The sequence below is a fragment of the Chanos chanos genome, chromosome 5 (assembly GCF_902362185.1).
Source record: "Chanos chanos chromosome 5, fChaCha1.1, whole genome shotgun sequence".
NCBI classification, from domain to species: Eukaryota; Metazoa; Chordata; class Actinopteri; order Gonorynchiformes; family Chanidae; genus Chanos; species Chanos chanos.
The window spans coordinates 36,915,033-36,935,950 of NC_044499.1; the positions used below are offsets into that span (position 1 = coordinate 36,915,033).

Below are 20,918 nucleotides of genomic sequence, written 5' to 3' on the forward strand. Positions count from 1 at the left end.
AATAGCTGCTACTACCACTCTAGCTATTATAGGCTAGTGCTGCTGCTACAGTTAATACTGTAGTGCGACGTACGACGTGCCATTAATTGCATACAGACACATGATGGTGAATGGACAACACAGACATTACAGAAATCTGATGTATTTCCATACTAGTGAACTGAGTTAAACAGATAATGGAAGAGTTATATTCATCCATCTAAAACAACTAAAAAGTGATTAACTAAAACCCAAAATTAAAATAAAACCCAGTCACTTTACAATGTCATTCTCATGTTTTATTTTACTCTCTGGATGTTGTAACCCAGTACTAAAATGGGACCCGTGGGACCATACAATTTTTGATGTAACAACAAAATTTCGACTTTTTCAGAAATGGTCTGGATAGACAACCTATAATTTTTGGTCATGTAAACATCAACAACCTAATCAGGGGTATAGACATTGCATGTATTCAACAATGACGCAATCTTACAGACTGAAGTACCACGACCTCTGAACCAACAGTTCGTGAATTTCTGGAAAAGCAGAAGTATCACTCTGCATAATACACCAGAAATATACACAAGCTCTCACCTGCATATGATATGCATATATAGACTCACACACTCATGAAACTGCATTCCAGGGCACTGTTTCAGGGAGGTTTACTAGTAGGTTTACTACTTACTCTGGGTTTTCACTAAACCTGCCTTCTGAAACAGGGCTCAGTTCCATGAGTAATGATTACTGTTGGGAAATTATTATTATTATTTTTTTACCTAAGACAGAAACATGACTGCCACAGTTTTTCTGTGCGTTCTCACAGAAGTCCAGTTTCTTTCAGAGTAGTTTATATCAAACAATTCAGAGCCAATATAAACTTTTTTCCCTTATGTTTACTTTTTTGTGACTCATCATCCAGTCAAGTATCATGGTCATGAATAAAATGTGGAAATTACATATCAATTTTGAGCATATTTACAACATTCCTTTCTCACGCACACAGACACACACACACACACACACACACACACACACACACATATCCAGCACTGCATCACATCTGAGAGGGCCTGGCAGAAGGAGAGAGAGAGAGAGGATAATACAGAAACAAACGGAGAGAAGAATATGTAGTGTAGAGGGTAAGACACACTGAGAGAAGGTGTGGACGTGGGTATGGTGCTTGCTTTTTGACAGAAATAAAAAGAAATGGCGGGTTGACTGCAGGGTGTCAGATCAAAAGCCCTCAGATAAACTTGAGGTGTTTGTCCTCTGCTACGCCATATTTTGCCTTGTTCTCTTCAAAAAGCTCAGTAAGCCCCTGCATAAAGACAGAACAAACACTATTGATCAGTCAGATTAAATACACACATGTAAAGACACACACAAACACCAGCAGCCTGGAGGTCACTGTGACATCTCTTATTGCTATCTGACTAGTAACATCAACTCAGGATGAATTTGATTTTTGCACTGGCATCCTATCGCAACATTTGCAATCTTATATCTTGCAAATCATTTTTTAGTAGTTCATAAACACTCCAAACCAAAGTAGTTCTCCAACTAAAATTGCCAATGTGCACATTTCAATATAACTTCTGCTAGTTGCTAATGTTTATCAGCAATGAGCACATACTCTACAAGGAGAGATTACAAGACCTTCCAAAGATAAAAGCGGCTCAAGGGGTTAGGGCTCCACACCAGGAACCAATCCCAGCGAAGAGAAACTAAAGATGATGCTGCTATGTCCTTGAGGAAGACCAAGGAGCCCCAACCTTCTCAAACAGGTGCTTTGATATGGTACCCTTGCCTCCCCTACCACTCTCTTTCTCATCCCTGCACGGTGGCCTTGAAAAAAGGTTAGAAGACTGCAATCCTGCTGTGGTTATACAGTGGTTAAATATCTGCACCACACTTCTGTCAGAAAGAAGGAGAAAGTGTCCTGACTGTATGTGTAAAATTATATTGATAATTAGGGCCCACAACAGAAATGCCAACGGTTTAGTTCACCAGTCAGGTCACTTTGGGTATATTTCAGTAAAGTTACAGTATCCAGTGTATACTGTAATTTTAAACATGTTTGTTCTGATTTAACTGCCATGAGGACATGGGACTAATGTCATAAAAGACATAAAAAAACCCCATCCAAATGCTAACAAAACACAACTATCAAATGTCTCAGAAGGATATCTCCCTCATGTCTTTTCAACTGACCTGTGCGCGCTGGGACACACCCACACACGCACACAGTAACATGTAAACAGTCATTCTCTCATATACACACACTTACCTTCATGTAAAGTGAGTGTAGAGAGTCAATGTCCTCTTTACTGGGGGAGGGAGTTTGGACTACAGGAATGGGCCTGCCAACTAGAAAGAGATAGAGCAAAAAAAAAAAAAAAAAAATTAGATAAGTCTAGAATATCACTTACTGCAAGTCTCTGGATGCATTTTATCCATGATATGTTTGATTTTCTGTTGTGTGTGCTACCTTTAGCTCATTGGGTGTTTTGATTGGTTGGAGCTAATGCTGTGCAGTGATGCGTATGTGTGTGCTTTGCTGGGACTCTTACCAACGGTGTGTATAGGTTTTCTATAAGGCAGGAGGCCAAAGCTGTACTGAAAAACTCCTCTAGCGTGGAACAGGGGCAAGGCCACACCCATTATTCTCTGCAGACGGTCCTGAACGCGTCGTAAGGTAGAACCAACAGGGTTCTCCATCTGGTCAAATAGCTCATTCTCCCCAAATGAGAATACCGGAACTAGCCACGCTCTGTACACATACATACAAATACAAAAAAAACAGACTCAGCATTACTGACACAAACATGAAAAAATAAATAAACAGCTCCATGCTCCTACCCATGTTTAAGGGCTAGTTTGATGAAGCCCTTGCGCTGAAGCATCTGCAGAGTCAGCTGTCCCGGTCGCGCTTCTAGTGACTCAGGGGCCCCACCCACCGCTATCACAGCAATGTGACCACCACCTGGCCGACTCATGATGTAACTGGCACTCGCTTTCTCACTGGACACCAACCCTATGAGACCAGATGTCAAAGGTCAAGCATTAGAGACGACTCAGAAATAGGCTGTGTTGTGTGAGAGGAGGTGGGGCCCCCACAAGTCCTGGGCTTCCGAAAGTGTACAAAATCTGGAAGTGATGAACTGGAGCACCAACCAGAAATACAAGTAATTTGTTCACAGGTCACACTTACAAGCAATGGGTCATATACAAAAGAAATACTTCAAAAGATTGACCATAGATATTAACTGTAGTTCAGCAAAGCCCCTCATATAGAACCCTGGATTAACTGATCTTGGATATATCAAGCAGACGGATCGTGGATATTGGACATATTATAAACAATTACTGTGGAATGTGTAGTTCAGCAGTTGGTGTGGAGTGGAAAATAAGGAAGTCTGTGACATGGTAGACTACAGTGAAACTAACCACAGTCTATTTTAAATGCAGATCTGTAGTTCATTACCACTTCCATTTCCCTAGAAATTCACCCTACAGTATACACTAATATTTTATCCACCTTTTGTGTAATTCCTCTCACAGTCTCTCCCACATTAAAGCTTTGCTGCGCATTTCTATTTAGAGACATTCTATGCTGACCAAGTCAAATGAATAAATATCACTGGTTTTCATCCAATGTAACCTGGTCATCTCAGTTATTTCCAGGGTTAAAATCTGCATAAGTGTAAGCAAATATCGGCAAAAGGCATAAATTACAACCCAATCAGAAAAGAGACATTTATTCATGTTCTTCAGGTGACACTTCTTTTAATAAAAATGCTATCAGTCATGTTATTAGTGTGTCAATACATCAGCACATGTGACTGCGCGTGGTTGATTTTATGTCATGGTGTAAGTGACTGTGTTGCCTACTTGGGTCTGGTTCAAACATTTCTACATAGTTCACTTTCACAATGTCCCTTTACACAAGATAGGACACTGCCCTGCATATTGGCAAATAAAGAGACAGTTACCAAACACGCTATTGGCAAACACATACATTGACGAAAGCCATACAGCACTATGTAAATGTACTCAGTGATCCAAAATGTACACCCAAGCCTTGGAAACCTCCGTATGTGAACCCTCATAGTGGCCAGAGAAACACACACTATCAAATACACTTTCTCACCTCCACACATGATGTAGTCTCTGAAGAAAGGCACTCGAAACCAAAATGGTAGCATGAGCAAGTATGGAGTCAGGCCAGGAAACAGGGAAGAGAACCCGGAAGCTTCTGTGCAGAAATTGCCAAACCCTCCAGCGACCAGGACACCATGAGGATGGAACCCAAAGAGGTAGTTATGGCTGGGATCCAGATCTACAGTCTTGATCAACTTCCAAAAAAAAAAAAAAAAAAAAAAAGAGAGAGAGCGAGAGAGAGGTCAGAGTATTTGTAATAACTAATGTTATGGTTCTTTGTTTCCATGGTGACATTTAGTGTGGTGTCTTTAGAAATTCAGGATCTTCTGTCCATCTGAGACCCCATAACCTTTCACCTCTGAGCTCAAACTCACCGAAATGGGGAAATAGTCCCTGAAGTAACGCCATATCGTCCAACTGCGTACCCAGTGTGACCGCCGACCCCCAGTGGCAGGTGTGTCTCTGTCCAAGTACAACCAACCGGCATAAAGTGCTGCTAAGATCCACCAATCACTAAGGCACAACAGCACATATGCAGCCAAACAGCACTGAGCTAGAGGGAGATGGACACACAATGTCATTGATCAATTCCAAGAATTGATAGACACAGATACAGTTTACACTGATACACCATACCCCTGTCTTATGTGTTACACACTGGTATGTAAAACCAGCCAGGTTTTTAACCAAAGATAGCGCATCTAAGCAACTGAAAGTACTGCTGCACAATGAGGACACTGATGAAAAGATAACATAACAGAAACGAGTTGCTCACATAAGGCTGGTGTGCATGTTTGTTGTCTGTGTTTCAACAGAGTACAGGCATGTAAGTGCGGCTCAGCGCATCAGTGCCAAATACAATTTAGGGCAGAGTGACATACTCTTTGGCACAAGTTAGTCAAGGTCAAAAACAACGTCTAACTATAACGTTTGTTTTTACATTATAAAGCAACATATGAGAGAAGCAAATCTAATGCATAACACAAACACCTTGCACACTCTATACGTATTTTGGATCATTACAAGACCATTTATTGGCCGCAAAAAGTTACAGCGACAGAATCCGTACAGGGAGGGGCAACTGGATATAATCTTATTGTTTATTCACCTCCTACACGTCAAACCCAGTCTGACACATCTGGGCTTGCCGTTCAACAATGTCAACAGGTTGTTTCAGTGCTTGATATTCTCTTACAGTTGTCTTAAGGTCACAACTAAACACCACACAACATTGCCTTTAATTCACAGGATAATGAAAAAGTACTGAACTAAAGGGGGGGGGGGGGGGGGGGGGGGGGGGGATATGCACGTGTAGAGCAGAGCATATAGGACTGTATGTTCTGAAGAGGTGTCAGAAAGCTTCGCGTGGCGGATCAACTCACCCAGTGCAAGAAAAGAGAAGACCCACTGAACTACTGCGGCAGTCTGAAGACGTCTCCGTAACGGAATATTCAGCGGTGCAAATTCAATCTTCATTTTCACTCCTTAACACACGCTTAGCCTATTCTATCAAGTAGCCTAGTCTCCCACACATTGTTCAGTCCGTTCTGTTGCCGCGCACGACCATGCGTGGGAATAAGGTGGGCAAGTTGATTATCGACAGCAGTTTCTAAACCGATTCCTCAATAAATATATACCAAAAACGTCACCTCATGCGTAACATTCCTAACAAAGTCTTAATGTCTTCCAAACGTTTGCCTTACCGCTCCACGCAACATTCCACCACTTTAACCTCGCTCAACTTCACCAACAAATTTCCAAATACTATAGGCTTCCCATGGTTATATATGAGACCCGCCTAAAACTTTAACGTCACGGACCCACCCCTCATATTTTACTTTGACCAATGGCAATTTCGCAGATTTTTCTTAATATTTAAAAACATTTAATAATAAGAAAGAGACAACAAAAATGATAGGATAGGCTACTGTATCGGTGATTACAAAACCACTGATTAACCCTCGACATAAAAACTTTTTATCTAAATTTTGCAGTTTTTGCTGCAAACGTTTAAGTGTTGCAGTAAAAGTTAGTTCACAAATCTCAGTCTTATCACAGCACACTGACACAGTGACATCAGTGACACCACAGACGCTGAACGAAGTGCTTCGGGGGCTTCACTTTTTGTTCCTCGTTGGGAACGACACACCCTGACGCTTTACGGGGTAAATCCTATGTAATAGCTTAAATGATACTTCTTTGATATTACTATTGATACAAAATTTTTAGCAATTAATACATACTCAAAACCCTCTAATGAAGACAACCAGACCTTTGCTGACAGTGAAACACAGTTAGACATATACAGATTTCTCCTAAAACTGTTGCACTTATTTCAGTTAGCAGATAGTGCGCCTGGACATTCATTGTGACGTCACAGGGGGGTGTACCTCGAGGCAGGATTCATAGCGAACTGACACTGGGTTCAACTCAGGGTCACGTATATAACTGAGGCCCTAATCTTAAACTGGTAAATCTCTATGGCATCTTAAAATTCACACATTATCGTATTCTACGAAGCTTCATTCACAGCACTAATTTAGTTTATTTACAGACACAAGTAAAATACAGGTGTGACCAGAGAAAGAACGATCAAGAAGTGTACATGACAGCTGAATACCAAAAATAATTTGTCAACAGAAAACTTTTTCGATAGTTACAACAAAACAACAAAAACTCTGTGTTTCCAATGAAATAACATTAGAGCATAACAAGTGCATTGGAAACCAATCAAATAAAATAAACTGGAGAAAGCAGAGGGGTTTGCGAGAATAATACTTTTACAGCAAGAGGAAGAAAAAGAAAGGAAACAGAAAAGAAAAGAAAAAGGACTAATTGGATTTGTATATAAAGAAGAACACGCAGAAGGTACATGCAAGTGAATGATACAGGATTTTCCCAGTTCGAATTCCTATTAATAATTATTCCAAGAAATTTAGTTCAATCTGGATAGCGTTAGTAGTGGTAGTAGTAGTAGTAGTAGTAGTAGTAGTAGTAGTAGAAGAAGTAGTGGTAGTGGTAGTAATATTTTGGTGCCAATAGCATGTATGAACTTTTCTTAATGGTGACTTATAGCTGAACCAATGGTGAGTTTTAGGAAATTGATAATCTGTTGATTGAATCAGATTTCAATGAATTTCTGCTGTTTTTATCTGATAGAGAGATATTGTAAAGATATTGTGTGTCAAAATTAAAACTGGACATGAGTTGCTTCAAATCAGATCAACACTTTACAGTTGATAGACAGGTTTTTATAAGAGTCTGCTTATATGAAACTCACACTTAATGTACAAGAGAAATAGGGACAACCTTTGCATGCAGTAATTAATGGTATACCAATTAGCCATCATTTTTACAGACTTGTCAGGATTATAATTTGATATCAGTTGTGCAGTTTTTCACTCTGGCTATCCTTGCGGTCATCTCTGTTGAGCAGGTTGATGACATCATTAACGCAGTACATTTCAAGCTGGACATAGTAGCTTTATTATTAAACCCATGTGCCATTTACTCTTACCATTTTTTATGGTTAAACCCACAATCCCTTAATTTTATGCCTGACCTGAAGGAAATGGAAGTTAGTAAGTAAAATAACATGGTGTGTGGACCCACGGGCCTTTACTTAAAATGTCCCAACCACCCTCAAAATTCAGTCTGCTTCCATCTGCCATCTGGCCTCCATGTCAAGTCTTCACAGAAGACATGCTTGAGTGTTGCTTCAGTAATACCCAAAAGCTTTTTTTTTTTAAATGTTTTACGATTTGTAATTAGAAATGGTTGCTATGTTAAAAAAGTATGGTTTTATGTTTTAAAAATCAAAGTATGTACAAAGTAAGCAAGCAGAATCACTGTCCACCTTTAGCAATATTTGGTACTATAAATAATGTATCAGTGATCCCATTTCTTTCCTCAAAATCCTCATAAAACCCACATAAAAATGTGCAATGTGATATGGCCTGAAGTAAGTTTAATCTTTTCTATTGTTTTATAAGATGATCTTCATTTAAAAGGTTACTGTAATTTCATTGGGAAGTGGACTGATCGAGAACACCTCTACTCTGCCAAAGTCTTGTACTTTTCATAGAGAGTGTTCTGTACTGGACTGAAACTCTAGAAGTTGAAAAAGATTGCATCACCTCTAGAAACTACATTATTGCTTGGTACTCTCAGTGCTTATGACACAAGGCCCTGTTTTGTCTATGTATGTTTGGTTTTTTTAACCTTCCAGTGGCTTCATTAGTCTTGAATAAAATAAAATCAATCAATCAATCAATCAATAAACAAACACTTCTTGCTGTAAACTGTTAAGTGTCCTCACAAGATCCTGTATAAGGACTTTTTAAAGCAAATTTAAGCAGCTTTCAAGACGTCTAAAGGTTATAAATATTAGTAAAACTGCTGTATGCCGTATATAGAATATGCTTTGCAGTTTGCAGTGAAGTAAGCCTAAAGTGCACATGCATACTATGTTGAATACTGAGCTTCATAAGGCTTTCACGTATGTGTGTCTGACAGTTTTCGCTGCATTGCACTTATTTATATATAAGTGAAAAGTATCATAATCGGATCTTAATGCAAGGTGTAAACAGGGCCATATTCAATTTACACATCCGATTCTGCGTGGTTTCTTCAAGGTTTTTTGTAGTGCAGCTTCCGACCACAAGAGGCCACTCAAGGCTTATTGAATGACCGAGTCAAACGCGAGACAAAGTGCGTATAATCCATTTTTCAAGGACCTCTACATCCGTCCTGGCTGCATGCTCCTTCCTCTAAGATATCACAAATTTCACAATAGATGTATGATTGGCCATAATGAAAAGAATGATAAGTTGTCTCCGTGTATGCAACAGAGAGAGCCGGCAATTCGTTGCCTGATAAAAATGAAGATGACCAAGAAAACAGGGTACATATGACCACTCATGTGGGCTCACAGGTCTGATGTGTTCTGGATTCTACTGAGGAGGCAGCAATTGTCCCTTTGTTAAGATCCAGCGCAGAGAAATGAATATTCCCGAACTTAACACACATGACTTAATTTTGGCTGTATTTTAACATTTTTATCACTCAATCTAAAAACCCTCATTTCTATACTTTCATAGTCCCTCACTGGACACCTTTCCCTCAGTAGTTACTGTTGCCACAACCTCTCGCTATAAAACATCTGACTGGATAACTGTGCCAATCGCTGGGTCCGGGTTTGATTGGGTACAGTAGGGCTGACCGAGGAAAATAAAGGACTGTTTCTATTGGCTAAAGACAGATGCTGATTGAGTCTGTGTGTATCTAAGCATGGTAGGGCCAAATCGGGGTGGGGTGGGGGTGAAGGGATTTAGAACGTAACGTCTGTTCCGCAGAGGAGGGGGGAGGGAGGCTGGGGCCGGGCGAGTGCGCAAGCTCGTTGAAAAGCCCTAACGCGTTTTTACCGCAGTATCACAGGATTACTGCGCGCGCGCTGCGGCACTCTGTCCGGCACAGGAGGTAGAGGACACAAAGCGTCAGCTCACGATTCGCGCTCCGTTTTTGTTGAAATCCATCAGTATCAGGCAGACGGTGCCTTACATTCATCCCCCGTGTCGGATTTAATTCATCCCTGACGCCAAAAGCGCGTTTAGTCTTACCCACCTCGGAGCGCGTGGTGTTCCGTTAAACGGTGCCATCTCACGTCTCATTCCCACCTGCCCTGTTATCTGTTTATACGACAAAATACCATAGACATGGCCAAAGAAGAGGACAAGAAGGAATCGGGCGAGTGGAAGGAATTTTTCTGGAATCCACGAACCCATGAACTGCTTGGACGGACAGCGAGCAGCTGGGGTGAGTTGAACCGATCAGCATCTCCGCACAAGGCACATGCACCGCACCGGTTCGGGTTTTTGACATCAGGCCAACACATTCTGGGTCATGGGCATGTCCCTATGAGTGCGATGTATTTTGTTTCAAAAACAGAAGAGATACTGATGCACTGATGTAATGTTATATAAGAAGCTGTGCTCCGTGCATATCAGACTGGCTGAGCATCGTTAACGATTGTATCTAATGGCTGATTTTGCCACCAAGCGCTCTCATCTGTCATCACTGCTTTAAGGGAACCGGTACTATGCAATGCGGCATCTTCAACTGGTGCCGGATCCAGCTTGGCGCTATACCGGCTTTATTTAATTAATTGTCACCGTTTTGCCGGAACCCATTGCGCAATGCGTCTGGTTGTGATTCCTCTATGCGTGCCCTGTGTGTGTGTGTGTGTGTGTGTGTGTGTCTGTGCGAGCGCGCGCGGGCGCGTGTATGTGTTGGTGGTATGCGTTGAATCATAAAAGCGTAGGCTTGGCCTAGTATTCTAAAATACGTATTAGATGGCCGGTTCCTCCATCCACTGGTGCGCGCATGTGAGTGGCCGAGTGAGCGCACAGGTTAACAGGTTGACACATAATCATATGATGAACCTCGGGGATTCGGTTTGTTTCCCTGTTTATTTGCTTTCTGAGCTGTCACACGTTTACATGACGAAGTGTCCTAAGCACAAGAATTCTAAAGGGCTGGTCAGCACAAAAAGATGAGATACATGGTGCCCGCAAGGTTATCCGACGTGTCTGGACGGGCTGTTCTCCTGCTACGAGATATATTGAGAACGCTCACGTGACATGACGTGATTTAAGCCATATTCATATTAGTATTGTTATATGGAAGCGGTTATGTAAACATATTGTAGCGTCGTTGTCCAACTCTTATCTCTCAGTCTTTTTCACTGATGGACGACAGGGACACTGGATAATGCTCCAAACTCTTTACTTAATTAATAGGTGGCTGAAATCTCCGGGTTGGTAGAGATGCCTAAAAAAACTCTATCTATCCGAACTGGCAATCCTCTCGTATTGCTCCTCCTCCTCAGCGCGCCGCCCCCCTCCTCACTAATCAACCAACTAAGGCACCTCTCCCCCCAATAACCTGAGTGAGATGTATGAGGCTAATGCATGTGAGGGTGTATGTGTGTGTGTGTGTGTGTGAGAGAGTGTGAGAGAGGATGTAAATGAGTGGTGTATGATTCTGTGTGTTTGAGGGTCGCTACAAAAATATATCACCAAATTCATCTTTTAAACATTTAACGGATTAAAACATCAATTAACGTCAAATTATATGTTGTTCTTTGGTTAGCTACCTTGTTTTTTGTAGGAGCAAATGCAGGGGTGCGAATTACATGGGAATTGACAGCTAGTCCCACCTGACCGCACTTCTCAGCTTCGTGTCGCATAATAACTCAGGACAGGGACAGATTGAACTGCTTAACATAGGCACAAAAATGGATGGAAAAAGTAAGGATGGACAAACTGTAAGTTTGGTCTGTGTGTTCATGGGCATGTGTGTTTATGTGTGTGTGAGTGTGTGTGTATGTGTATGATCCATCGTTATGAGCATCATGTCGGTTGGCACTGAAATTTCATCTATTTTGGTTAAATCCAGCCAATCTAAATAAAGCAAAACAGAAAACACATTCAATGACCAGCATCCTCTCTTCCCTGTTATCAGCTCCACCCCCTCTCCACCTCCGTCTTTCTCGCCCCCACACACCCTCATTCACCCACCCACACACAAAGTAGAGTTTGGCCATTGAGTGTAATTGACTAGAGAAGACAATTAGTAGAGAGAGAGGGAGAGAGAGAGAGAGAGAGAGAGAGAGAGGCTGACATTACCTTCCAAAATCACTGGTTGTAGTAATCCAGGATTGACATGAACATGGGATTTAAATGAGAACTAGAGAGGAGGTTTTGCCATGAGAGAGGCAGGGGGAATCAGATACCAAAAATAGTGTCTCTGAGGATGGGATAATATGGAGTCTATCTCTTCCTCCAACCAGTTGCACTTTGAGGATAACTTATAGCTGTCTTATCAGTCTTTTGGTGCTTTTTTAGACTAAATACAGTAACCCAACCGCAAATTCTTTCCTCTTTAGGACCATGAGACTGTGTGTGTGTGTGTGTGTGTGTGTGTGTACTTGCACAACTACATTTGTGAGGACCCGTTCGAATTTTAGACTTTGGGAGTGAGGACATTTTGAAAAAGTGAGGACATTTTGGCTGGTCCTCACTCCTTCAAAGGGCTGTTTGAGGGTTAAGACTTAGTCTTAGTGTTCAATGTATAATTAAGTTTAGGTTAGGCTTAGGGTTAGGCATCTAGTTGTGATGGTTGAGGTTAGGGTAAGGGGCTAGGGAGTGCATCATGTCAGTGAGTGTCCTCATAAAGATAGAAGTATGTGAGAAGTATGAGAGAGAGAGAGAGAGCAGGAGGGGCGCAAAGAAAAGAGGTGGTTAAAGTGGAGAGGTAAACCATTGCAGAAAGAGAGGAGGGATGATGAAGAAAGAGTAATGCAAAAGTGAACAGAGGAGAAATAGAAGCATTTGCAGTTTTGTTGGAGGAATGCTGATGGGAACTGAGCTGCAAAACCCTTTGAGGAGACCGATCAACAAGACAGAGAGAGACAATGACACACACAGACACACACGCACACACACACACACACACACACACACACAAACATATGCAGGTGCACACATTCAGACTTACCGACTACCAGAGGCATATGTGATTAACAATTGGTGCTGTCCTTTCAGGACCTACTCAGTCCCCTCACTTTCTCCTCTATCAGTAGGGTTATTCAGACACAGGGAAAGAGAGGGAGAAAGAGACGGAGAGAGAGAGAGAGAGAGAGAATGAGTAATGTAATCGTTGAGATATCTTTCACGCTCTCTTTCCCGCTCTCTTTCTCTCTCACACTTTCTCTCTCTCTTTCTCCGAGTCTCAAGAAGCCTTTCACCTGACTGGTGTAGAAGTATCCAGATTATGAAACCTGTACATTCATATGCAATCATATCCAGAAAAGGTTCAAAGCAGTTTAGACTGTTTGGCTGTGTGCAGGTGTATAAAGATGCTCATATCAGATGTCCAGTGTTGAGTCCATGAAAAGAGATGAAGAAAGAAAAAGAAATTTATTAATGAAATTGATTATTGTTACAGAAATATATTTAAAGAAATGTATTATTATTAACACAGAGAAAGGAGAAAGAAAGATGGGTGTCTGAATATTTCCACTTTGTTCTAACTATTTGATCAATGTACTCAAATAAATTCTTCTAAATTAAAACTGTGATGCTTGGCTTCATGTGCCCTCTTCTTTTAATCTGTCCCTTCCATTAAATTAAACTCATTCAGTCAGAGCGTGACAAAATGAAAGATGCACAGAGAGTCATAGCAAGAAGGGGAGGGAAGCATGTGAGAATGTACTGAATTTGACTGTCACCAGTCTGTTACGTAACAATGGACAGAACACAAGGCAACACAAGGGGGACAGAACAAGGGCTTCATTTAAAGACGGCACATTTAAAATCCCATCATCGTGATGTTATGAACAGTCTTGGCATTTGAGGAAATTCCAGTTTGGCAGTGCTGAAATTACTGTGGTCTAAAGCACTTGTCAAGTGATGGTGGCAACTGTATGATAAAACAGAGATGCACATAGTAACAGACTGTCTCTCTCAAATCCCCCTGGATCCAAATCTGTCACAGGTCCCTCCCATCCCCCCACTTACTCACAAATACTCATACATACAGTCAAGCCCTCACAGACGCACGCAGTCACAGGAACACAAATGCAGTTCTACACAAAAACATGACGTACCTCACTACACACGTTTGTTTTGCACTCCTCTGTCACACACAATGCAGTCTAGTGAAACCTGAAGAAGAGACTCAGGATCAATTAAGATCAATTGGTTTGTGTGTGTGTGTGTGTGTGTGTGTGCGTGTGCATGCGTGTGTGTGTGTGTACGTGTGTGTGTGTGTGTGCATGTGTGTGTGTGTGTGTGTGTGAGAGAGAGACAGATAAAAGGAATGGGTGAATATTGCCTCTCTGGGTAGCATCCATCTTGAATCACACAGAAGACTCAGTGCCTGGTAAGTCCATGCTACTGCATCTGTCTTCTGATTGGACCAGAGTCATGACCTCACAAGCAGGGAAAAGAAGAGATGGGGGAGGGTCTAATCGGATTCCCCTCCCCCCTCTCTCTCATTCAGAGACAGAGGCAGATAAATGGAGAGTGACAATGAAGTGCTTTATACACAGAAATAGTAATTACTAGAATGCAGAGAGGAAGGAAAAAGAGAGCAGTTATATGTTCAGAACTGAGATATATTGGGGCAAAAAAACCCAAAACAAACGAATTACATGTCATCCATCTTTCTACAGAAATATTCAATTCCATTAATTTTAAAATTTAGTTCAGTTTGTTCAATCTGAGTTTCAAGTCACTCGCTGAACTAAGGGAGAGAGGCAGAAAATGAGAGAGATGAGGTAAAGCAAGGCAGTGGGAGAGAGGGATGGTTGGGTTTAGAGGGAAAGAGGATTACTCTCAGTCTGTTCTGACATTTGGTCAGTGGCGTGACGGAGAAAAGGAGAAAGGGGAGGGGAAAGGCAAGAGGAGGACACAAAGGAGAAGTACAGTAGACCTATAGATGGAAATCTGGGTCATTTCTTTGATGGAGAGAACAATATTACACCCATACACACTGTCAGTACCCTATGCACAGACAAAGCTCACGTATCATCATCCAATCAGACAGCTGACAGGAAGAGGAAATGAATTCCAGCTGGTCCCTCACGTCAGAGTGTCAAGGTCAATCTGGTTAGAGCATGCGGTGCCTGGTCGGTATTTGCCCTTATGAAGGGTTTGAGAGGCTGCTGTAATAAGGATATTCTGGATTGTTATCAGTGTGTTCTACTGATTACTGTGTATGTAATAACAAAGCGTTTATTACAATTGTTATTAATAAGAGAAGCCGTGAACAAAAATTATAGTGGTGTAATTATGAGAACATTTTAACTCCTTTAAATTATATAATGTAGTATATATAGTGTTACTGTAATGTATTTCAAGATATTATATATATAATGTCATATAGCCTCAAAACTGTAGTTAAATCCCTAAGAAATACTTTTAAAAATCTCGTGTATCTCCAAATGATCATTTAGATAATTTCCATCTGCTCTAAGTTTGTCAGATGTGTTCAGATAACATATTGTAATCCTGAAAAAACAGCATACTTTTTTTGGAATATGTATTTTTGAGTGGCATAAAATATCTTTTTGCATTCATTGGTTCAATGAGAACATCTTCAGTGACTCATTCTTTCCACTGTGAGTATGAAACATGACACGAACCGTTGACTACATTAGTAATACAACAAAGTGAGACACAGCACTTTGTGCTGAATTAGAGATTGACGGATTAGCATGGGTGAGCGCTTGCGCACGCGCACACACACGCACACACACACACATACACACTCATGCACATCTAAAAATACACACACTTACTCAGTCAGTCCTCGCCCACTTCCTATATTATAAAAAGCGCAAATAGATAGAGCAAGAGAAGGATGGCAAAAAGCAGGATTAACTCTCAGAAGGGCACAGAAATGTAGGGACAGAGAAAGAGAAATGCTGACAAGGTTTCATTTGTTCAGTGCAGTTTTAAATGTGTTGTGGCTTGCACTGCCACACAGAATTATTTCACTTGCCCTGTCGCGCAGAGTCTTTGTCATTTTGGATGTGACAGCAGTCTACAGTTTTCGGCGGTGCCTTAGAAATAGTTCACTCAGTCACTGTTCACTCAATCACCCCCCCCCCCCATCCTCCCAAAAAGCCAGTCCCTATAAGCCTGACAAATCTACTAAAACTGCTCTTTTAAGATAGTCCGCACACAGCAGTACTATCAGACTAGACATAACAACTGGGATGTTATGTTTTGGATGGAAGATGATCCTCATGCACAGGCAGTGTGGAATGGAATTCCATATGTTTAATGTGTGGCCTGTGTGTGTATGTATGCTGACTGAACACCAAACCTTGGAGAATAGGGACATCCACTACTTACATAACAACTGTATTTCATCTTTTTATCTTGGTGCATTAAAAAATGTAATATAATTGATATTTCCTTGTGTGTGTGTGTGTTTTGTCAGGTCTGATCCTCCTGTTCTATCTAGTCTTTTACACTTTCCTGGCTGGCATGTTCTGCCTCACCATGTACATCATGATTCTGACTTTGGATGATTACCAACCCACCTGGCAGGACCGCCTGGCCACACCAGGTACACTTGCATGCACACACACACACACACACACACGCACGCACGCACACACACACACACACACACACACACGGACAGAAACACACACACGGACAGAAACACACACATATGTGCATGCACACACTCACACACACACACACACACATACTCCTACACGATGAACCATGTTATCCATGTGTTCCCATACCCTTCAATACACTTGTGTATTTAAACACTTAACACAGAGAGAGACACACATACTCTATTCTAACGGTGTTGTGTGTATTTAAACACTTAACACAGAGAGAGACAATCATACTCTATTCTAACGGTGTTGTGTGTATTTAAACACTTAACACAGAGAGAGACACACATACTCTATTCTAACGGTGTTGTGTGTATTTAAACACTTAACACAGAGAGAGACACACGTACTCTATTCTAACGGTGTTGTGTGTATTTAAACACTTAACACAGAGAGAGACACACATACTCTATTCTAACGGTGTTGTGTGTATTTAAACACTTAACACAGAGAGAGACACACATACTCTATTCTAACAGTGTTGTGTGTATTTAAACACTTAACACAGAGAGAGACACACATACTCTATTCTAACGGTGTTGTGTGTATTTAAACACTTAACACAGAGAGAGACACACGTACTCTATTCTAACGGTGTTGTGTGTATTTAAACACTTAACACAGAGAGAGACACACATACTCTATTCTAACGGTGTTGTGTGTATTTAAACACTTAACACAGAGAGAGACACACATACTCTATTCTAACAGTGTTGTGTGTATTTAAACACTTAACACAGAGAGAGACACACATACTCTATTCTAACGGTGTTGTGTGTATGTAGGTATGATGATTCGGCCAAAGGGGGAGTTTCTGGACATCACATACAATATCGAGAACACAGAGAGCTGGGACGTGTATGTGCAGGCTCTGGACAGTTTCCTCGCCCGTATGTACTGTTTATACGTGCACTTACAGTATGGCTATTTTACACATGTTTGTCTGATTGGATAACATACTGAAACCTGCAAGACAACTAATCCAATTACAACATCACACTGTTTGCATATATGTATGTAGTTGGTCAAGGTGTGTTATAGCTGTGTGGGATACAGATAGCTGTAATTACTTATAGCTTATAAATGCAATTAGCTAATAAATGGCTATTTTATGGCATATGGCAAATCAAACATTGTAAGGGTGAACCAGACTTGTCTCGAATGAATCCATCTAATTTCTTCTCTTTTTTTTTCTTTGTTTCTTTTTCTTCATCTCCTGCTTTTTTCCTGTCTTTTTTTTCCTTTCTAGCCTACAATAACTCTCAGCAGGCATTGAGTAACTACAACTGCCCCCCAGACAATTACTTTATCCAGGAAGACAGCGGTGAGGTCCGCAACAACCCTAAACGCTCCTGCCAGTTCAACCGTACACAGCTTGAGGAGTGCTCTGGTCTTTCTGACCACACCTATGGATACCAGGAGGGCAAACCCTGTGTGCTCATTAAACTCAACCGGGTAACCAATCAGAAAGGCACACACGCACAAATTTACCAATTAGAAAACTAAAGAAAAAGCCATCATAAAAAAACAAAACAAAACAAAGATAACTAAACCCACCGTAAAAAAACCTAAACCAAAACTGAGAACTGATACAAATTAATGTTTGTATATGAGAAAGGTATAAGGATCAAAATAACAATAAGCTTATTGCTATAAAACTATGAATTTAGTTAAATGGGACACTGCCAAAGGTAAATGGATAGAAAGATTTTGAATTTGTGATGTGATGAATTTTAAGTGACTGCTGGCATTTCGTCAGGTCATTGGAATGCGACCAGGGAAAGATGGTCAGTCTCCGTATGTCACCTGTGGGGCAAAGGTAAGACAAGTGCATTTATCTACAGTCACATTTTCACTGTCAGCTCCAGTTTCAGATGATTCTTCACTTTCAGTTAACTGTCGTCTACCTACCATAAGAGAGAGAGATTTAGGGTGGTCAGCATGACCATCAAATAATATCATTATTTTTAGATGTATTGGACTAGCGATATTTACCACCTAGTCCTGAGAGAGAGGGAGAGAGAGCGAGAGAGAGAGAGAGAGAGAGAGAGAGAGACAGCATGTGTGTGAGTGTGTGTCAATGCATTTGTACGTATGCACGTTAAGACATTCATTTCTGTTTTGTTTATGCATGTACAAGTTCACCTACCTTCCAAATTTCTCTTTGTTTCAATTTTTCTTCCATCTCATCCCATCGTCTCATTCTCAGAGATATAGAGTGGGAGAAAATGAGTGGGTAAGAGCCTATATAAAGTAAGGTAGAGGATAGAAACTCTCAGACCTCATTCCCTTTCATATGGCTGACAGAAGGTTATTATAAACACTTTCATCAAAACTTATGTCAGTTTTTAACAATTGCGCTAAAATTTAAGCCATTGACCATAAAAGCTATGGTTAGTGAATGACCTCGTTTTACTCTGTCAGATAACACAATTTCTCATGGGAGGCAAACTGACCTCAGCACCCGTGGTTGCTTATAACATGAGCGTTGACAACTTTATGTGATGTTATTACATGTATTTGGTCAGCCGTATGATGTAAAGTAATATTTTTAAGAGTCTTTAAGACTTTACAGCTTTTTTGTGTTAACTATAGTAGCCCGCTGCTGTGGACATACTAGTTTGTAGATGCTTTGTAAGTGCATAGTGAATTATGTGTGTTTTATGAATCAGCAGCACTTTTTGTGAGTGTTTTGTAGACCCTAGATGTACAAAATAATGCTGTCATGAACTTGACACCACATCACTCAAATCAGTTATAAAGTGCTTCACCACAATAATGTTCTAAAATTATTGTGATGACTTTATAAGAGTTGTATGTAAAACACTGATGTATTATCAGTGTTGTACTACTTTGTTATGACAGCATTAGACTTAGAGTCCTACTTGTATGAGCACATTACTGGACATAAATGTGACACCAGTAAATTTTTAGTGTTGTTGTCACAGGCAGTATCTCTGTCACACAGACTGTGTCCTTTCATCTTGAATTCTGTACCTCTTATCAATTTTAGATTTCTTCTGTTGTACATTGTTCTTCAATGTAACATTTTATTTTACCATAACACCTGAATGAGTGAGCAAGTCATATGTTCAGTACATTGTGATATATTCCAATGCACCAGTGAAGATGTAGTAATTAAAAAAAAAAAAAAATATATATATATATATATCCTAACAAGATTGTAAATATTTCTATTTTTTTTTTTGTCTGAACGCTTGATCACTCACCATCGATTGTGTCAAAAACCCTTATTGTCAGCAAAGTTAAGAGAAAAAAAGGGACCATCGCACTTTCACTGATACCCTCTTCCTTCTCTGTAGAAAGAGGACAGTGATAAAATTGGCGAGCTTATGTACTTTCCTCCAAATGGGACCTTCAACCTTATGTACTTCCCCTACTACGGCAAGAGAGCTCAGGTAAGAGACTGCTGCTCACCTCAGCATCCTGACTGCAAACTGTTTAGACCCTTTTTACATGAAAACTGTGTCTTTTCAGAAGAGTAGGTTCCTCTTTTGCACTTTAAGTCAGATATTCCTTTGTCTCTGTTAGCTGAACGAAAGAGGAACAATTTGTTTGTGTGTATTTTTGTTTATTTGCCAATAATTGCATCTTTTCTGTAATGTTAGGTGAACTACACTCAGCCTTTGGTGGCAGTGAAGTTCATGAATGCCACTATGAATACTGACATTAACGTGGAGTGTAGGATCAACTCTAATACCATTACCAACTTCAGTGAACGAGACAAGTTTGCCGGCCGTGTCTCCTTCAAACTGAGGATTAACACCAAGAACTAGAGCTCCAACATCTGATAAAATTCCCTCCCAAAGACACACGCATACCCACAAACACACACACACACACACACACACACACACAAACAAATAAACACACAAAAAACAGATTCACACAAATAATGTTTTGTATATGTGATTCAAAAGGTTTGCTCCCCTCTTATCATCTAGCCATTGCATTTATGGACACTTATTACTTCTTTTTGTGAAAGGGAAGTTTGGAGGATGTGTCTTTAGTGGTCATTTCCTTTTCCCCCTTGTCCATTTAAGTTCACTGAACTCTGAGGAGACAGGAGAGTCTAGTTCAGTGATTAGGACTGGGTTATTATCGTAGTGTGCTTATGTTATACCTGTGCGAGCGTGTTCGTGCGTGTGTATGCGTGTGTGCGTGTGTGTGTGTGAGCATGTATTTGTGTTTGTGGGTTTCGCTAACATTGTCTGTCGTCATACCCAGATAATATCATTCCAAATCACGCTAATGAGAGTTTGGTGTTGTTGGGAAGAAACCTTTAATTTTTTTAAATAGTCTTTTAAAAAACTGCCACTCATCCATGTTATCAGACCCCTCAGGCAGAATAGAGCCGGGGATCGGAAAGGCATGGAATTTTGGAGGGTGTGGTTTATTTTGGGGGAGTGATTAGGCCTCTTGACTTCCCATTATTTACCAGGAGAGAATAAGAGAATATGGTGACATGCAGTACGTGCACATATAGGAACCATATCAGGTGAGGACTGCACTGACCATGATAAAGAGGAGGAAGAACCTTAAACAGTTA

General features: G+C 40.7%; 2 protein-coding genes across 2 annotated transcripts; one reads left to right on the plus strand and one right to left on the minus strand.

Moving 5' to 3' along the window:
* Nucleotides 1–256: 256 nt before the first annotated feature.
* mogat3a (monoacylglycerol O-acyltransferase 3a) lies at nt 257–5,892 on the minus strand. Its single transcript, XM_030776004.1, has 7 exons — nt 5,529–5,892; nt 4,521–4,699; nt 4,136–4,340; nt 2,845–3,019; nt 2,556–2,755; nt 2,273–2,352; nt 257–1,303 (listed from the first exon to the last, which is right to left on the minus strand). The coding sequence occupies exons 1-7, from the start codon at nt 5,620–5,622 to the stop codon at nt 1,229–1,231; spliced, it is 1,008 nt and encodes a 335-aa protein (XP_030631864.1). The 5' UTR covers nt 5,623–5,892; the 3' UTR covers nt 257–1,228.
* A 3,968-nt stretch (nt 5,893–9,860) lies between these two features.
* atp1b2a (ATPase Na+/K+ transporting subunit beta 2a) lies at nt 9,861–20,145 on the plus strand. The gene is made up of 7 exons (XM_030776013.1): nt 9,861–9,960; nt 16,156–16,284; nt 17,134–17,238; nt 17,598–17,803; nt 18,108–18,167; nt 19,672–19,767; nt 19,978–20,145. The coding sequence occupies exons 1-7, from the start codon at nt 9,861–9,863 to the stop codon at nt 20,143–20,145; spliced, it is 864 nt and encodes a 287-aa protein (XP_030631873.1).
* The last annotated feature ends 773 nt before the right edge of the window (nt 20,146–20,918 follow it).

Bases quoted from the DNA above. Each gene is read 5' to 3' on its own strand.
- mogat3a (XM_030776004.1), bottom strand. From the start codon at position 5,622: ATGAAGATTGAATTTGCACCGCTGAATATTCCGTTACGGAGACGTCTT. The intron at 2,756-2,844 runs GTAGGAGCATGG...GTATGTGTACAG, and splicing joins AAACTAGCCCTTAAACATGG to AGCGTGGCTAGTTCCGGTAT. The intron at 1,304-2,272 runs GTAAGTGTGTGT...GTCTTTATGCAG, and splicing joins TACACTCACTTTACATGAAG to GGGCTTACTGAGCTTTTTGA.
- atp1b2a (XM_030776013.1), top strand. From the start codon at position 9,861: ATGGCCAAAGAAGAGGACAAGAAGGAATCGGGCGAGTGGAAGGAATTT. The intron at 9,961-16,155 runs GTGAGTTGAACC...GTGTTTTGTCAG, and splicing joins ACGGACAGCGAGCAGCTGGG to GTCTGATCCTCCTGTTCTAT. The intron at 17,804-18,107 runs GTAACCAATCAG...GCATTTCGTCAG, and splicing joins TGCTCATTAAACTCAACCGG to GTCATTGGAATGCGACCAGG.